Source organism: Borostomias antarcticus (genome assembly GCF_949987555.1).
Source record: "Borostomias antarcticus genome assembly, chromosome: 11".
NCBI lineage: Eukaryota > Metazoa > Chordata > Actinopteri > Stomiiformes > Stomiidae > Borostomias > Borostomias antarcticus.
The window spans coordinates 24,654,644-24,673,977 of NC_140244.1; the positions used below are offsets into that span (position 1 = coordinate 24,654,644).

Genomic DNA, 19,334 nt, shown 5'->3' on the forward strand with positions numbered 1-19,334 from the left:
CAGTGGCTTGTTCAATCTGAGCATGCGCAATGGTAATGCTGACGTTGACACAGCTGATGCGCATTGCGCACACGCACGTTCTGCATCGACCAGATACCGTTGAGAGTTGCAAACTCATAGCGGTATACTAGCCTACACTCAACATCCATATCTCCACTTAACAGCTAAAGGATACATGTTTTTGCACTACTAGGTTGATACTAGGCAACTCAGAACTCTGTGTGTGTGTGTGTGCCATGCTGTTTAGAGTTGTGATTTGTTGGATAAAATACCACCAGGTGTCATTTCACTGGGCAGGACATGTTGCTCTGGTAACATAGTTGGCAAAACTGGCCTCAGAACGGAAAAACCCACTTTTATTCAAAGTTTGATATATGCACACACACACACGTTGGATTGTATAACAGCTTTATTTCATCAACAGTACAAATGTAGCAATAATAATATAATGAACAGAGGACCAAAAGTATCAGCACAGCCACATGCTACAGTACAATCAGATCCATGACTAGTGATGACAATATTAATAACAAAAGTAATAAGTAATAAAATGAATTAAATAAGTCATAAGGTTGAGTATATCATCCATAGTAGTCCTTTGGAATGGCCCATCATGGTTCAAACCCTTTTCTATTGGTCCATTAATATGGTAGGATGCAGCCTTTAGTTTAACCTCAACTGTTACACCTTAACCCTGACCACAGCCTCTAGGCCTGACCACAGCCTCTAACCCTGACCACAGCCTCTAGGCCTGACCGCAGCCTCTAGCCCTGACCTAAGCCTCTAGGCCTGACCGCAGCCTCTAACCCTGACCACAGCCTCTAACCCTGACCGCAGCCTCTAGGCCTGACCACAGCCTCTAACCCTGACCGCAGCCTCTAGGCCTGACCACAACCTCTAACCCTGACCGCAGCCTCTAACCCTGACCGCAGCCTCTAGGCCTGACCACAGCCTCTAGGCCTGACCGCAGCCTCTAGGCCTGACCGCAGCCTCTAACCCTGACCACAGCCTCTAACCCTGACCACAGCCTCTAACCCTGACCACAGCCTCTAGGCCTGACCACAGCCTCTAACCCTGACCGCAGCCTCTAGGCCTGACCGCAGCCTCTAACCCTGACCACAGCCTCTAACCCTGACCACAGCCTCTAGGCCTGACCACAGCCTCCAACCCTGACCGCAGCCTCCAACCCTGACCGCAGCCTCTAGGCCTGACCACAGCCTCTAACCCTGACCACAGCCTCTAACCCTGACCACAGCCCCTAACCCTGACCACAGCCTCTAACCCTGACCGCAGCCTCTAACCCTGACCGCAGCCTCTAACCCTGACCACAGCCTCTCACCCTGACCGCAGCCTCTAGGCCTGACCACAGCCTCTCACCCTGACCGCAGCCTCTAGGCCTGACCACAGCCTCTAACCCTGACCGCAGCCTCTAGGCCTGACCACAGCCTCTAACCCTGACCACAGCCCCTAACCATGGAATCTGCTGGTAACCCTGGTAACCCTGTTGCTGCACTGTTCTGCAACTTCAAACAACTTGAAAGAGAAAACCTGCAATATTATATAACAGAAAATAAACAACCCAGATACAAAACATCCAGACAACAGAAACGTGAGACCAGTGATGGCCGTCTACAGTAGTCATGCTGCCTTATAGTTTCAATATCCACTTATAGAATCACATCAGTTTGCAAACCAGGAAAACTCATTTCACAAATCCACAACATAAAAGTAATTATTTAAAAACCCAAGATAAAGAAGTGGGGTTAAGTGCAACAGACTGGGTTCTGTGTGAGACAGGGGTATGGGAACATGGTATAGGAGAGGTATGGAGAGGCTCGTTAGGGTTAGAGTGTGACTGGGTTCTGTGTGAGACAGGGGTATGGGAACATGGTATAGGAGAGGTATGGAGAGGCTAGTTAGGGTTAGAGTGTGACTGGGTTGTGTGTGAGACAGGGGTATGGGAACATGGTATAGGAGAGGAGATAAGTATGTAGAGGTTAGATAGTCAGGATCTGGAGGACATCCTCTTTGTTAGAAACATCTAGGTCTCCTAGACAACCTCTACATAACCTCAGAGGACATTCTCTCAGCCGTTATCACGTAAAAGTTATCAATACAAAGAGTCATCAATACAAAGTCATCATCAATACAAATACGGTTATCAATACAGAGTTCTATTCCGACACCAGGCTGCTGACAGCCAGGTGCCTTTGACCTTTAACCTGGGACTGGGGAGAGAGAGAAGGAATGGAGGGATGGAGGAAGACGGAAGACAGAGACACGGATGGAAGGAGGAAGAGAAGGAGGAACGAGAGAGCGAGAGGAAGACGAGAACAGGAAAGAGAAGAGGGGGGAAAGGAAAGAGAGGGAGATGAGGACAAGAAGTAGATCGAGTAGAAAAAGAGAAGAAAAAGAGAGAGTCTGGGGAGAGGAGAGGTGGGGCTGTTCTAACAGGACACCTCCATGGTCTGTGGCCCGGCGTGGGCGGGACCGGCAGCAGCGGCGCCCTCTAGCTGCGAGGCGTTGTGAGTGCGACTGCGTGCTCCTTCCACCGAGCCCGCGCTGGATGCGGAGTGCGTACGTGAGCGAACCAGCCGAGTCATACTGGCGGTGGGCACTACAGCACAGGAAAGAGACGGACATAAAACGGATTAGAATTGAGCTAGTGAAGATCTTTGCGTTATAGAGTCCCATAGCAAGGCAGGTGAAGTGTCCAGGGCTGGGTGTGCGGGGAGGGGAGGGGGGGGAGGGGATGGAGTGGGGTAACTGGGGTTTGGTTGTTTAGGCAGTGGTTCTCAAACTGGGGGTTAACTGCCCAGATTTTTGAAATATCAAAAATTGAGCCCACGGTCCATCAAAATGTTTTGCTGTAAACAGTACTGGAATTCTCACTCAATAAATCTCCATGTTCATGAAAAAAGACAGCATTTTCATGACATGGTAGATGTGAAATCTTTCCGAATTTTATCTCAAACATTTGACAGTATGCTGAATTCTATCCTCTTGTAAGGTATTTCTTTCAATGAAGAAGAAATACACTACTCACAATCCTACTGCGCAACAGTGACATCTCACTCCACCAATCAGCAACCCTACCCAAAATGGCCGACCCTAGGGCTACAACTGGCAATTTTCTCTTTCTCAACTCAATGTGTAATCAGCAGACAAGCCAAGCCAAAAACATTTCAAACCCCAGCCAGGACAGCACAGTAGTAAATGAAAATAGAGCATCTTTAAACGTCAGTTTGTCATTTATGGAGCAGATAGACAATTATGAATGTTCAGAGTGGCAGTTGGGATTTGAATTTGTCGCCGTGCATTTTTGACACTAGTTTGAAATCCTCCTTTACATTGTGGCAACACATAATGGGCGCCTGTCCCTGAACTACAGCTCCCATGATCCCTCAGACTGTGGGAGTTATGGCACCTGGACTGATCCTGCAACACCTGAGCGGAATGAGCAACTAGCCAGTATGCCCAGCGAACAATAGGAAAAACCCAGGCCAGAAGAGCTGGAGGCTACCATGTGTCTATGTGATTTATGTTTGTTGGATAACTTTCTTTAATAGAGCCTAAGTTAAGTTTCATTAGAAGGTCAAGCAAAGGCCAAGATAATTGAGAACCACTGTTTAAGGAATGTGATTAGACAGGATGATGCTGGTGGAAGAGATTGAACCAACATTCCCATGGTAACCAGGCTGATGAGTCACAACCCCAGAACGGTTCACGCCCATCTAATACTGCACAGCTCTTGCACTGTAAACAAGAGTGAGCCTGCACACCTGCTAGCTAGCGCTACTAAGGCAGTCAGGGAAATTAGTCTCCATGTGCCAGGTTCATGTAAAACTGAGAATAGGCTCTAAAGTCCAAAATGGTGAATTTATCCTTTAACGTTACATCATGCAAGCGGGAAATTATATTTTGGACCGTGGACTGCTAGAAGTTTGCCGTTTGCATTCTATCAACGAACAAAGATCTCCAGCATCCGTGTTTTAAATATTTAGTGTCTCTCACTGCTGCAACGACCAGTCAAATTTGATCCCTAGACCCGCCCTGAGAAAACTAGCTGGGGTGACGAAATGGAAGTGACTCTCCAGTAAATAGCACACGCAGAGCAGCCATTCAACGTAACTGTCTGGAGAGAGACACCCCAAACCTAACCTGTATTCATTACCTAACCTGTATTCATTACCTAACCTGTATTCATTATTCTCCCCCATGGATTGCTGGACTATTCATTTTCCCTGTTGAAGAAAAAATGAAAAGGAGTCCAACCGGCAGCATGCCCACGCACACGCACACACACACGTACACACGCACACACACACACACACCTCATCGTTATAGCAGATGAGTTGAGGAAGTCCAAACCTGAAGGACGAGAGTCACTCAAGAAACGAGTAGCGCGCGCGCTCTCTCTCACTCTCTCTCTCTCTCGCTCTCTCTCTCTCACACACACACACACGTTGATAAGCCAACTTTTGGGGACAATGCATTGACTACATTCATTCCATATCCCCTAATCCTAACCCCAAACCCAAATGGGTACACCAATTTTGTCCCCAAATTGATATGTCGTCCCCAATCAACTGGTATCATGTCCAACATTTGTCCCCAAATGTGGACATTCAGGAACACACACACAGCAGTGTGTTGGGGGAGGGGGGGTGGGGCATGCATATTATCTAAGCATCAAACAGCTACTTACACCCGTTGTTATGAATCACTGCAGACAGACAGACAGACAGACAGAATCTTGAATATGTGTGAGACAGTTTAGTATTTTAGGATATCTACCAACACGTTAACTTATCACTGTAATAGAACATACCACATAAATGACATAATATATAATAACCATGAATAACACAAGACAGTTGACAATGATCTCAATCACACAGAACAGCACACACAGTGCACCCGGAAAGTATTCATATCCCCAGTGCTTAGATCTAAAAATGGCTGTTCACTGACACTCCCCATCCAACCTGATGGAGCAAGTATTAAAAGGGTGTGAATACATATGCACGTGTGATGAGTGTCTTTATTTTTAATACATTTGCAAAAATATCTTTCAATTTAATTTTGTCATTAAGGGGTATTGTGTGTAGAATTTTGAGAAAATAAGGGAATTTCATCCATTTTGGAATAAGGCTGTAATATAAAACAATGTAGAACAAGAGAAGGGATCTTTCCAGATGCACTGTAAGTATAGAACGAGAGAACACATTGTAATTTATCATGAGTTAAACTTTAGCAGCAGTGTCATTAGTAAACATGATCAGTAGGGTCATTATAAGGTTGTGGTACTCACTGTAGCCCATTCCCTGGACAAAGTACTTGAAGGCCTCTGCTAGTTTACCAGGCTGTGGAAAACACACACACACAGGCCAGCGTTCATACTGAGTTTAACACACGATGAACATTGAAAACAAAGTTTCTAAAAAATGTTCACCCTGGAAGGAGTTTTAAAAAATGTCCAGTTTTCAACAACCTAAAATGCTGTTTGCATGTGGATGGAAGGCCAAACTGTGTAGAAAAATGCCCGGTTTCAAAAATGCCTGTGTTCGTGTGGACAAGGTCAGAATAAATTAAAGTACTGTTGTCATAGTAACCCACTCACCTGGACCACCTGAGGAAGACCTCCACAGTCAGCCATCTAGAGAAGAGACACACACACACACACACACACACACAGTTAGCCGTCTAGAGGAGAGAGAGAGACACACACAAACAGTTAGCCGTCTAGAGGAGAGAGGAGACGGCTCAGGATCACACACACACCTCTCTCTCACACACACACACACACACACGCACACGCACACGCACACACGCGCGCGCGCGCACACACGCACACACACAGTTACCATGGCAATCATACCCACCTTCAGCAAGGTGCATTTGGTGGGATTCATCCTGGAGTTACACTCCACCTATGGACCAGGCAGAGACACACACGTCAACATGAACCTACTAGGTGACAGTCCAGAACTAGGTGGCAAGCTGATTGGCTAGGCTAGTTGCTATAGAGATAAGTGTGGACCCACCACAGCATCGACAGCGGGGGCTGTATCTCCCACCACCAGCAGAGAAGGACACCTGGATGAACACAGGTCAAGGGTCAAGCACGAGAGCTAGGGAAAGGGTCAGGGCTAGGGGCAAGGTCAGGGCTAGGGACAGGGTCAGGGCTAGGGACAAGATCAGGGCTAGGGACAAGGTCAGGGCTAGGGTCAGGGCTAGGGACAGGGTCAGGGCTAGGGACAGGGTCAGGGCTAGGGTCAGGGCTAGGGACAAGGTCAGGGCTAGGGTCAGGGCTAGGGACAGGGTCAGGACTAGGGACAGGGTCAGGGCTAGGGACAGGGTCAGGGCTAGGGACAGGGTCAGGGCTAGGGACAGGGTCAGGGCTAGGGACAGGGCTAGGGACAGGGTCAGGGCTAGGGACAGGGCTAGGGACAGGGTCAGGGCTAGGGACAGGGCTAGGGACAGGGTCAGGGCTAGGGACAGGGTCAGGGCTAGGGACAGAGTCAGGGCTAGGGACAGGGTCAGGGCTAGGGACAGGGCTAGGGACAGGGTCAGGGTTAAGGGCATAGGGTCCACGTAGAAGTACCTCATAGTGTTGGCTGTGTCATCAGTCAGACCTGGGATGGGTCTTTCCATCTCCAACTCACGACGGCTGACAAACAAACAAACATTATCCATCAACAGAACATTATCCATCAACAGAACACCACAAGTATCAGAGTACACTGCAGAGCAGAGGTCATCAGCTACATTTGTCCAAGGGCCAGAATTTCTCTCAGCAGACACGGTGGGGGTCAGACTCAAATCCTATTTTAATTATATAATATATAAATATATATTACCTTCACTTTCTTGTGAAAGTTAACTCATTCCTAAACTCATTCTTAAAATCATTCCTAATAAAATGATTTCGATCTCAACTATTTTTGGTGTTGCTTCAATATTGGACGATTTTTCTTTTTTAGATATTCATAATACTTCCGAGGGCCGGATGGGAAGCTTTGGGGGGCCGGATTTGGCCCCCCCAGCCCAGTTGATGATCCCTGCTGTAGAGTAACAATCTCTGTCCCTGGAGCCGGAGCAGGTTCGGGGTCAGACGGTAGCCTGACCTGTTGTAGGAGTAGCAGAAGAGAGCCAGGTTGTCCTGGTTCATGTCCTGAGAGATGTGGAGACGATACGTCTGGATGATCTCCAGGTTCTCGCTCAGCTCATCCTGAGATGGCAGACACACACGCACGCACACACACACACACGCACACACGCACACACACACACACAGTCAGTAGACACACAGTGCAGATCCCCAGTAAAGACAGAGTAGAACCTCAGTAGAGACATGTCTTGTTCTTGCTCTATGTTGACCTAGACAAATGATTTGTCTATAGATAAATATATGAACCCCAGGAGAGACAGAGAAGAGAAACCCTGTATAGACAGAGAAGAGACCCCAGGAGAGACAAGAGAAGAGACCCCAGGAGAGACAGAGAAGAGACCCCAGGAGAGACAGAGAAGAGAAACCCTGTATAGACAGAGGAGAGACCCCAGGAGAGACAGAGAAGAGAAACCCTGTATAGACAGAGAAGAGACCCCAGGAGAGACAGAGAAGAGAAACCCTGTATAGACAGAGAAGAGACCCCAGGAGAGACAGAGTAGAGAAACCCTGTATAGACAGAGAAGAGACCCCAGGAGAGACAGAGTAGAGAAACCCTGTATAGACAGAGAAGAGACCCCAGGAGAGACAGAGAAGAGACCCCAGGAGAGACAGAGAAGAGACCCCAGGAGAGACAGAGAAGAGACCCCAGGAGAGACAAGAGTAGAGAAACCCTGTATAGACAGAGAAGAGACCCCAGGAGAGACAGAGAAGAGACCCCAGGAGAGACAGAGAAGAGACCCCAGGAGAGACAGAGAAGAGACCCCAGGAGAGACAAGAGTAGAGAAACCCTGTATAGACAGAGAAGAGACCCCAGGAGAGACAGAGAAGAGAAACCCTGTATAGACAGAGAAGAGACCCCAGGAGAGACAGAGAAGAGAAACCCTGTATAGACAGAGAAGAGACCCCAGGAGAGACAGAGAAGAGACCCCAGGAGAGACAGAGAAGAGAAACCCTGTATAGACAGAGAAGAGACCCCAGGAGAGACAGAGTAGAGAAACCCTGTATAGACAGAGAAGAGACACCCTGTATAGACAGAGAAGAGACCCCAGGAGAGACAGAGAAGAGACCCCAGGAGAGACAGAGAAGAGACCCCAGGAGAGACAGAGAAGAGAGACCCTGTATAGACAGAGAAGAGACCCCAGGAGAGACAGAGAAGAGACCCCAGGAGAGACAGAGAAGAGACCCCAGGAGAGACAGAGAAGAGACCCCAGGAGAGACAGAGTAGAGAGACCCTGTATAGACAGAGAAGAGACCCCAGGAGAGACAGAGAAGAGAGACCCTGTATAGACAGAGAAGAGACCCCAGGAGAGACAGAGAAGAGACCCCAGGAGAGACAGAGAAGAGACCCCAGGAGAGACAGAGAAGAGACCCCAGGAGAGACAGAGAAGAGACCCCAGGAGAGACAGAGAAGAGACCCCAGGGGAGACAGAGAAGAGAAACCCTGTATAGACAGAGAAGAGACCCCAGGAGACAGAGTAGAGAAACCCTGTATAGACAGAGAAGAGACCCCAGGAGAGAGAGTAGAGAAACCCTGTATAGACAGAGAAGAGACCCCAGGAGAGACAGAGTAGAGAAACCCTGTATAGACAGAGAAGAGACCCCAGGAGAGACAGAGTAGAGAAACCCCGTATAGACAGAGAAGAGAAACCCTGTATAGACAGAGAAGAGACCAAAAAACCACACTATTACAAACAAAGACGGCCTCTAGACTCACATCGCTGAAGTGGTGTCCCATCACAATGTCCACCAGGTTACTGGTCCAGCCGCTCAGCTGAAACAACAATGGACACGCTCTTTAAGGTAACATCTATATGCATGTGTGTGTGTGTGTGTGTGTGTGCGCGCATGTGGAACTCACCTTTGATGCCGCCCAGTCTATCCACCCCTTGGCACAGGGGTCCACGTTAATGAGCACCAGCCCCTCCACCAGGGCGGGGTCGTTGAGCTGAGGACAGCAGACGACAGGAATGAGAGAAGGACAGTGGCTAGTTTCCACACTACGCAAGCGTGGTATTAGAACAGTAACGTTACTACCGTTAGCGCAGTACTACAGTCTAGAGCTGAGTAGGTGGGACTTACCGCCAGTCTGGAGAGGATGTAGGCCCCTGCCCCCACGCCGATGCCAATCACACTGGTCACCCTGTCAACATGCAACCACCACAGTAAGAGATATTAAGGCACACACAGACACACACGCACGCACACACACACTAAGGCGGTCAAAAGTGCCATAAAATTGAGTTCGAATATATTCGAATTAATTTAGTAGAGTTCGAACGATATTCGAATTTATACATTCAAAAGAAGAAAGATTTTTCATGAATATAATAGCCTAATAAAATAACCCTTGACTGTAATATTGTACTGTGAACACTGTTACCCCTCGCTGAGGTGTTAACTTTCATCTTTCGATAAGGTGCTGGGTCTGGATTATTGCCCGTAAATAGATTGTAGCCTATAAATGTTCTGTTATTAATGTAAATCGATTTTTTGATAAATCATATTTATTAATATTACAATATTCAAACTCTCAAATTTAGGTTCAAACTTCTTTTAAAAAATAATATTCAAATTTTTTTCAAACTTAGATTTTCTTTTGACAGCCCTAACACACACCCACACACGCACACACACACACACACACACACGCACGCACACACACACAGGGAGAAACACTTACTTGATGTGAGTAAGAACAGATGGAAGCATTTCAGCCAACTCATCCATAGTGGGATACTGGTACCTATCACACACACACAGGAAACACACAGGGAGATGGTGCTTACCCAATCAGACACAGTACACAGAAAATGATCAGAATGAGTAAGATTATCTGATGATTGATTGATGATGATTGATGGATGATTGATGGATGGATGATGAATGAATGATGGATGGATGGATGGATGGATGGATGAATGATGGATGGATGGATGGATGGATGGATGAATGATGGATGGATGGATGGATGGATGGATGGATGGATGGATGAATGATGGATGGATGGATGGATGGATGAATGGATGATGATGATGGTCTTACCCTGTGGGGAAGGGCGGGGCGTTCTCCTGCTGTCCAGGTGCGTCGACGTGGACCACTGCAAAGTGCTGAGTGATCTCCTGCATGTCCTCAAAGTTGAACAGTGTGTTGAAACAAGACTTGTCTGTAGAGAGAGAGACAAGCAGACACTAGTACGGTTCCAAAGAGGGACATCCACCACCCCTGTGGTCAGCATGTACAGTTGTTCAATGTGTAAGTAGCGTGGGCTTTTCTACTTTAGATTAATCTATAGAGTTGGCATATATACCCATCATATTTTTTGTTTGGTCTAAAATGCATTTATTTGAAAGTAAGTAATCAATTAAAATATCAGTGATTAAAATTGTTAATATTAAAAGAACCCCAAAACGTAAAAAAAAAAAAACACACACACTGAAAACAGGCCATGCAATAAGATGGTACTGTATGATAATCTACTGTTCATTTGGTCTCCCACTGTTGTCTGTATAGTGTTACTGCACCACAGTGGATCAATGCTTTTTACAGGGTTGAACTAATAGCAAGCACCAAAAAAAGCTACTAAACACCTCAAGCTCTGTACTCCTAGTGGGGGATCATGGGAGCTGTAGTTCAAGGGCAGGCGCCCATTATGTGTTGCCACAATGTAAAGGTAGATTTCAAACTAGTGTCAAAAATGCACAGCGACAAATTCAAATCCCAACTGCCACTCTGAACATTGATAATTGTCTATCTGCTCCATAAATTACAAACTGATGTTTAAAGATGCTCTATTTTCATTTACTACTGTGCTGTCCTGGCTGGGGTTTGAAATGTTTTTGGCCTAGTAGAATAGACTACTGAGTAGAATAAACACACAGCTTAAAGTTCCAAGGGTCAGGTCCAACGCGCTTCAGCCAAGTCTCCAAATATGAGGGTTTGGTGCTCTTGTAATGGAATTAAATCTGATCGAAAGTAAAAAGATTTGTCAAGGTTCGCTCAAAGAGGTTTAGTCTGGTTTATTGAGAAAACATACGAGCGCAAGGACTTCCAGGATAACACACGTGAGTGGTATCCAGCAGAAGTGGAGTAGGCTTGTCTTGCGCCGCCTTATATTCAAGCAATACACAGGTATGACGCTTCCAGGGAGGCGATTGGCTAACCTATCTGTACACGTCATATTAAATGGCGGACATCATCAACAGTGGTCGAGAATACGTGACATGAGGTAATTCTTGCAGGGACAATGGGACAAAGGATGGTTATTCTGGAGCAGACAACGTCTAGGTTTGTCGACCTCCTGGAGGTCATCCTGTCATAAATTAGATTAGCACAGCTATGTGAAAGGTTGAGGGAGGTGGTGAGGTGGTTAAACTACAATTTCTATGACACTCTACAGTAAAGGACCATGTACAGCAAAAAGGTTTACCTGGGCACTTCAACTTGACTACCCGAAGCAAGACACTGGAGCACTCATATCGTCTATACGTTTATTACAGAGGTAGCAAAGTGTTTTGGGCAAAACGATATGCGTGCTCCAGGGTCTTGCTTCGGGTAGTCAAGCGGAAGTGCCCAGGTAAACGCTAAGCTTAGTTTTTATGTACAAAGCAAAATTTACTTGCCAATGGTGGTGGACTCTGGTATATGCATGTCAGACGCACGTATGCATGCATGCAACATACACGGGTTGATAAGCAGGCACTTATCAAAAGCAACTTAGAATATTTTATTTTATTTGAGCTAGTGTTGGGTATATGTACATTGCTCAAGGGCACAATGATTGTCAAATGGCCTGGACCGGTCTTGAACCAGCAACCTTTCAGTCAGCAAAGACTCTGACCCCTGGGCTACCTACCACCTAACCAGCCATCTCCAACACTGGTAACTAGCCATTCCTATCGCTGCCATCTCGCTTTTCCTAACACTGCTGCGTAGCCTAAACCCTGTTCTTAACACTGCTGAGAAGCTAAACCCTGTTCTTAACACTGCTGAGACGCTAAACCCTGTTCTTAACACTGCTGAGAAGCTAAACCCTGTTCTTAACACTGCTGAGTAGCCTAAACCCTGTTCTTAACACTGCTGAGTAACCTGAACTCTGTTCTTAACACTGCTGAGTACCCTAAACCCTGTTCTTCACTCTGCTGAGTAGCCTAAACTCTTATTAACCCTGCTGAGTAGCCTGAACTCTGTTCTTAACACTGCTGAGTAGCCTAAACCATGTTCTTAACACTGCTGAGAAGCTAAACCCTGTTCTTAACACTGCTGCGACGCTAAACCCTGTTGGCAGGACAGACAGTGAAGACCTGCAAGGAGGGAAGAATTCTCGTCCCCTTTCCCTCTCTAGACGTTTCTCCTCTCTTCTTCTCCCTCATTAACACTCTAGGTCCTTCATCTCTCCTCCCTCATTAACACTCTAGCTCCTTCATCTCTCCTCCCTCAATAACACTCTAGCTCCTTCATCTCTCCTCCCTCATTAACACTCTAGCTCCTTCATCTCTCCTCCTTCATTAACACTCTAGCTCCTTCATCTCTCCTCCCTCATTAACACTCTAGCTCCTTCATCTCTCCTCCTTCATTAACACTCTAGCTCCTTCATCTCTCCTCCCTCATTAACACTCTAGCTCCTTCATCTCTCCTCCCTCAGTTACACTCTAGCTCCTTCATCTCTCCTCCCTCAGTTACACTCTAGCTCCTTCATCTCTCCTCCCTCATTAACACTCTAGCTCCTTCATCTCTCCTCCCTCAATAACACTCTAGCTCCTTCATCTCTCCTCCCTCAGTTACACTCTAGCTCCTTCATCTCTCCTCCCTCATTAACACTCTAGCTCCTTCATCTCTCCTCCCTCAATAACACTCTAGCTCCTTCATCTCTCCTCCCTCAATAACACTCTAGCTCCTTCATCTCTCCTCCCTCAATAACACTCTAGCTCCTTCATCTCTCCTCCCTCATTAACACTCTAGCTCCTTCATCTCTCCTCCCTCAATAACACTCTAGCTCGATCTCTCCTCTCCCTCAACTCTCTACCCCTCCCCCCATCCCAGTCAGGTCTGTACTCACGGTTCAGACCGATGTCATGGTAGGTGAGAATGACGGGTCGGTTGCCTCTGGGAACACCACTCATCGTCACATGCAGTACGCCGTGGGCGGTCTCAACATCATGCTCCTGTCAAAGTTACCAAGGGTTAGGACTTTTCAACCAATCATACACAAGGATACGGGTCTGTCGAACACACAAACAACAATTGTTAGGGCCCGTCAATCAATCACAGACCAGGGTTAAGGCCTTTCAACCAATCACAAATATCTGCCTCTAATTCCTCATTACAGGGCTGGGTGATATCTCAAATTAATTTGAAATGCATGCAAACATGCCAATTGCACTTGTGAGATTTTTATTTTTATTGAGCATGAATTTTGTGTACTTGCATGTATACACGTATTGAGAAGAGACTACTATGGATGATATGACTTATTTAATTTATTTTATTTCTATTACTTCTGTTCACTGGAAATCAATGTGCATTGTGGGTATTTTGTAGTGGACTATATAGTGAATGAAATTAACTTGAGAATTCGAACACTCCCAAAAAAATGGCGGGTGTACTATATACTGCACTATATAGGGAATAGGGAACGGTTTCGAACACAGCTTAAGTGTGACCAGAATGGGCTGAGTTTCCCAGAGGCATCGTAGCGCTATGATGAACGCCATAGCTTACGATGAACGTAGCGCTACGATGCCTCTGGGAACTCAGCCCTGATCTGTGGAGAGAAACACAATGTGAGCTTATGTGATCAGGATGCCGATGCCAGGCTCATTTGAATACTAATTTGAGTGAAAGCATGAAAATCAGAACATTTTGGTGTAAAATATGTGAAAGAACTGTGAATTGAAAATGTAGAGGTAGTTACAGTTTGCAAAAGGTGTGTATATTTTCAAATCACCAACTGCCACCACTAACAACTCTACATTCCATCATTCATTTCAATGAGACAAAAACTGCAAATAAAACTTAAATACACCCACTTATATACGTGATATTTGTCTGTGTAATCCGTTTTCACACAGACTATGGTCTATCCTCCTCAGTGCCCACATAATCGGTCTGTCTCAATATGAAGGGCCAGCGTGCCAAATGCGATTCGAGCACAGAGGCCGCTTTTTCTTAAACAGGCAATACAAGACATAATTCTCTAGACTGTTCCAAACGGTCCAAACATTGTAAGACGATTTGGTTTACAATATGCACAATGCCAATGTCCTTTAATTGCAGAAAAAGAATGTCCTTAGCCATTTTCAGACATATGGGATGGAAGTAATGATGGACTTAAGCCATACTGATGGTAGTCTCAAAACAGTTTTTAAACAAGTCAAACAGAATTTGGGCTAGCTTAGGTCATTTGGTAGGTCAACGCGAGGGATCGTTTGGAAAATATTTGTCAGTAATTGGCTGTCTAGCTCGCATTCCATCAGTTGGACTCGGATCCAAAAGGGTTCACACAAAATCCATCAAGATCTGAGACTGACGGATCAAATGTGTCGAAACTGAAGATCTGAGAAAATCTGGACTGGAACTCAACGTTTTTTTCCCCTTCCACACAGACGGAATCATCCAATCCAGATGAGATGAGTCCAGGTGCTCTCAGATCACTAACCGTACTCTGGTTATCATGACGATAACATAGCTATCGAGAGAAATGAAAAATGCACATTCCCCTCACCTCTCCCTTTCCTTGTTACAGCGAAATTAGATCCTCCCTCCTGCCTCTTTGGTATACAGACCCCCGCCCCCCTGTCAGCAAGCTGCAATAAAGCGACTAAGTAGCCCCCCTCCTCATCAACTTATTCATCACACAAACCCATGGCTTCCTGCACTGAATCAACATCTAAAAACGACTCACCAGTACCTTCACCCAGACGCTAACATCAGCTAATATAAACACAAGCTAGCATGAGCTAACAGCACTCACCACTCCAACGACTGAACAAGCAGTCTGGTCCAAGTCCAGCACAGCTGTCATGTTGTCTCCAGAGAGACCAGGGTAGAGGAGTAGACGGGAAAGGAGAGGAAGAGGAAATGAAGAGGGGAGAGGAGGAGGAACAAGGAGCAGAGAGGAGAGCTGTCCCTGTGTTCTAGAAGGGAGGTGGCAGTGGCAGTTGGCTGGAGGAGGCAGGGCCACCAGAAGAGAACAGACGAGCGGAGACGAGGAGGAAAGGAGAGAGAGAGAGAGAGAGCGCTGAGCCCAGCAGGGACAAGTGAATGTTTTTGATGGCAGCAGCTGCTCTCCAAGCAGGGGACAGAATGTGTAAAAGAGACGGAGAGGCACGAGTGAATGAGAGCTAGCAAGCTTGGAACGGTGGGGTGAGGAAAGAGAGCAGGGAGAGGGAGGTGGTTTCTGGCTGGCTAAGCACAAAGCCTCCCATGCTGTCTGTCGGCCAGGAGCCCTGGGTAAGAGGATTAGGGAGGTCAGGTTGGCTGAGGGAGAGGAGGGAAAGGGAGGAAGGGTTCCTCCCGAGAAGGAGGAGCTGGGGAGGGGGAGGACTGAGGGGTTGAGCAGCAGGGAGGACAGATCAAGCTCACCAGCTACTGCCTACAAGTGCTTAGATGGGTGCTTGCAGCTGTGCAGTTCAGGAAACCAGCTCTAGAGGGCGCCACACTACTATACTACACTTCACCAGACTACTATCCATACAGCCACAGTCTCTGCGCAATCTCTGGTTGATCTGTTGGTTTTGATGGACATAATCTAGGGCACCTTCTAGCTGGTAGAGTAGGAGGTTGGGTTGTCATAGAGACAGGGATGGTGCTGCAACCCCCTCCCTGTCGTGAAAGGTATCGCCATGACAACCAGCTTCACTACCGCTTCCACTGATGAGGGTGGTGATGTAATGCGCTCTTACCATAACAACCCTGCTCATCACACGTATACCCTCTGTTCCGCCCCCGCATACCCACCCCGTTACATCACCCCTCCCGAACCCAAACAATCCACTTAATACCTCCACCATTACCCAATCCAGCCCCCCGCAACTCGGGCACGAACGCACACCCACCCACCCCTCCATACCGCCCCCACCCCTGATTTGCTCACCTGACAGTCGAAGTCTTGGAAGTTTCGCCCACTCTGGAAAGAGCAGAGATCTGGGATGAGCCACCATGCATCTACACACAGCGTCTTCCACTGTGAGCAGCACACACGCATAAGTAGGAGCATTGTGTCTGGAAGCATCATCATCACACTCACCTGGTTTGTCAACAGGGGCTTTATCTCAGTGAGCTGGACATCCTGGAGCTCCTCCATGATAGGCTCAGACAGCTGTCAATCACACCTGAGAGAGACAGACACAGAGGAAGAGAGTCTTCTTGATGGGAGCAGAAACAGCCAGCCAGCCAACCACAAGAACACACACCAACACAAGAGAGCAGTGAGAGGAGAGGACAGGTCACACCAGAGAGAAGCAGAAACCTCAGACAGAATATGCATAGGAGCTGCTCAGTTCCTGAAGCCTGATCTTGTCCCAGGCTGACTATGGTGACCTGACAAGCCTGCCAGAGGAGGGGAGTCTCTCTCCAGGCTTCTCTACAGGGAAATTACCGTGATATCTGATCACAACACTCAGCCTAGATTACATCCATTGTTGATAAATGGTCTGCACTTATGTAAAGCACTTTACAATTGCCTCTCATTCACCTATTCACACACACACACACACACACCCATTCACACACCAATGGCGGCAGCTGCCATGCAAGGTGCTAGCGTGCTCATTGGGTTTTAGTGTCTTCAAGGACACGTCGGCTTGTGGACAGGAGGAGCTGGGATTCGAACCAATGGTCCTACAATCATTGGATGATCCGCTCTACCTCCTGAGCCGCCCTATTGATCTACCAGAGAACCAGACAGATAAGGCATGCGGACAGATCCAGATGGACATGAGATCCAGGTGGACACAGAGGCAAAGACAGACAGGCAGATAAGGCAGGCACAGACAGACAGCAGATAGGAAGTCTTAAGTGTCCAGTCCACACGTCAGTCAGGTTGTCAGTGTGCAGACCATCTGGACAGCAGTCCATGCCTGGCTGGTATTTGTGTTTAGTCGTTACTAGATATCTAGCTATTTTGCTCTGTACATGTATAACACACTGGTCAGATGTAACCAGGCTACATTAATACCTCGTTGGTATACTGAATCAAGTCAGTGTAACGTTAGCTATAGCAGGCTCAGCTGTTTATTATGATTATGTTCAGTTTGCTACCGTAGGTTTGTAGCTAACGTAGAGCGAGCTATCTAGCTACTTAGCAAGCAAGCTAAACGTCTTCGCCGTGGTTTTGACGTTAGGCAGCTAGCTACCTAGCTAGGTATCATGGATGTATTAATAGAACTAGCTAGGTATCATGGATGTATTAATAGAACTAGCTAGGTATCATGGATGTATTAATAGAACTAGCTAGGTATCATGGATGTATTAATAGAACTAGCTAGGTATCATGGATGTATTAATAGACCTAGCTAGGTATCATGGATGTATTAATAGAACTAGCTAGGTATCATGGATGTATTAATAGAACTAGCTAGGTATCATGGATGTATTAATAGAACTAGCTAGGTATCATGGATGTATTAATAGAACTAGCTAGGTATCATGGATGTATTAATAGACCTAGCTAGGTATCATGGATGTATTAATAGAACTAGCTAGGTATCATGGATGTATTAATAGAACTAGCTAGGTATCATGGATGTATTAATAGAACAAGCTAGGTATCATGGATGTATTAATAGAACTAGCTAGGTATCATGGATGTATTAATAGAACTAGCTAGGTATCATGGAGGTATTAATAGAACTAGCTAGGTATCATTGATGTATTAATAGAACTAGCTTGGTATCATTGATGTATTAATAGAACTAGCTAGGTATCATGGATGTATTAATATAACTAGCTAGGTATCATGGATGTATTAATAGAACTAGCTAGGTATCATGGATGTATTAATAGACCTAGCTAGGTATCATGGATGTATTAATAGAACTAGCTAGGTATCATGGGTGTATTAATAGAACTAGCTAGGTATCATGGATGTATTAATAGAACTAGCTAGGTATCATGGATGTATTAATAGAACTAGCTAGGTATCATGGATGTATTAATAGAACTAGCTAGGTATCATGGATGTATTAATAGAACTAGCTAGGTATCATGGATGTATTAATAGAACTAGCTAGGTATCATGGATGTATTAATAGAACTAGCTAGGTATCATGGATGTATTAATAGAACTAGCTAGGTATCATGGATATATTAATAGAACTAGCTAGGTATCATGAATGTATTAATAGAACTAGCTAGGTATCATGGATGTATTAATAGAACTAGCTAGGTATCATGGATGTATTAATAGAACTAGCTAGGTATCATGGATGTATTAATAGAACTAGCTAGGTATCATGGATGTATTAATAGAACTAGCTAGGTATCATGGATGTGTTAATAGAACTAGCTAGGTATCATGGATGTATTAATAGAACTAGCTAGGTATCATGGATGTATTAATAGAACAAGCTAGGTATCATGGATGTATTAATAGAACAAGCTAGGTATCATGGATGTATTAATAGAACAAGCTAGGTATCATGGATGTATTAATAACACTATCGTTTAACACTAACGTCTAACAGTGTTACTCACCATAGTCAGGCTAGGTAACTAGCTAGCATAGTTAGTAAACAAGTAGGCTAGCTATGTTATCGTCAGCGAATGATTCCATTAGCGTAATTTAAGTTACGTAGCTAATGTTAGCTAGATATAACTCATGATAGCTACATAAGGACAGGCTATAGCTAGGTACGGTGGTTTGAGTTAGCTAGCCATGCTAACAATATACTTGCTACGTATCTAGTCTAGCTATGGCCAGGAAGCTAGTCTAGCTCCCCCGATAGTGCTGGCCACTAAAATGGAAGTAATGTTAGCAAGCTACATGTCTACAACTATGTATCATAGCCTACTCACCCGTTGACCGAAGAGTTAGCTCGCTAACGTTACGTTTTCTAGCTCAGATGCCGCAGGTAATAGTATGGAAGGCGATTACAGCTTTCAACTTGAGTCCACGCGGTGTCCTCCAGGGCGGAGCTTCTCTGACGGATGGTGAGATGGTAAT

The 19,334-nt window shown here is 46.0% G+C and overlaps 1 protein-coding gene across 2 annotated transcripts; it reads right to left on the bottom strand.

The window, feature by feature from the left end:
• Positions 1-391: 391 nt before the first annotated feature.
• On the bottom strand, positions 392-19,286 carry LOC311315243 (protein NDRG3-like). Of its 2 annotated transcripts, XM_084445861.1 has the most exons (17): positions 19,187-19,286; positions 16,419-16,503; positions 16,266-16,298; positions 13,230-13,335; positions 10,217-10,337; positions 9,855-9,917; positions 9,254-9,314; positions 9,033-9,119; positions 8,889-8,945; positions 7,131-7,234; positions 6,608-6,673; positions 6,048-6,099; positions 5,886-5,933; positions 5,624-5,659; positions 5,315-5,366; positions 4,709-4,726; positions 392-2,617 (listed from the first exon to the last, which is right to left on the bottom strand). In XM_084445861.1, the coding sequence occupies exons 2-17, from the start codon at positions 16,473-16,475 to the stop codon at positions 2,448-2,450; spliced, it is 1,131 nt and encodes a 376-aa protein (XP_084301987.1). In that variant the 5' UTR covers positions 16,476-16,503; positions 19,187-19,286; the 3' UTR covers positions 392-2,447. The 2 variants fall into 2 exon arrangements, with proteins under 2 accessions (XP_084301987.1, XP_084301988.1); XM_084445862.1 differs by lacking the exon at positions 4,709-4,726.
• Between the last annotated feature and the right edge of the window lie 48 nt (positions 19,287-19,334).

Coding starts and splice junctions, on each gene's coding strand:
- LOC311315243 (XM_084445861.1), bottom strand. CDS start 16,475: ATGGAGGAGCTCCAGGATGTCCAGCTCACTGAGATAAAGCCCCTGTTG. Junction 9,315..9,854: donor TCTGTTCTTACTCACATCAA/GTAAGTGTTTCT, acceptor GCATGTTGACAG/GGTGACCAGTGTGATTGGCA. Junction 8,946..9,032: donor TAGACTGGGCGGCATCAAAG/GTGAGTTCCACA, acceptor TTGTTGTTTCAG/CTGAGCGGCTGGACCAGTAA.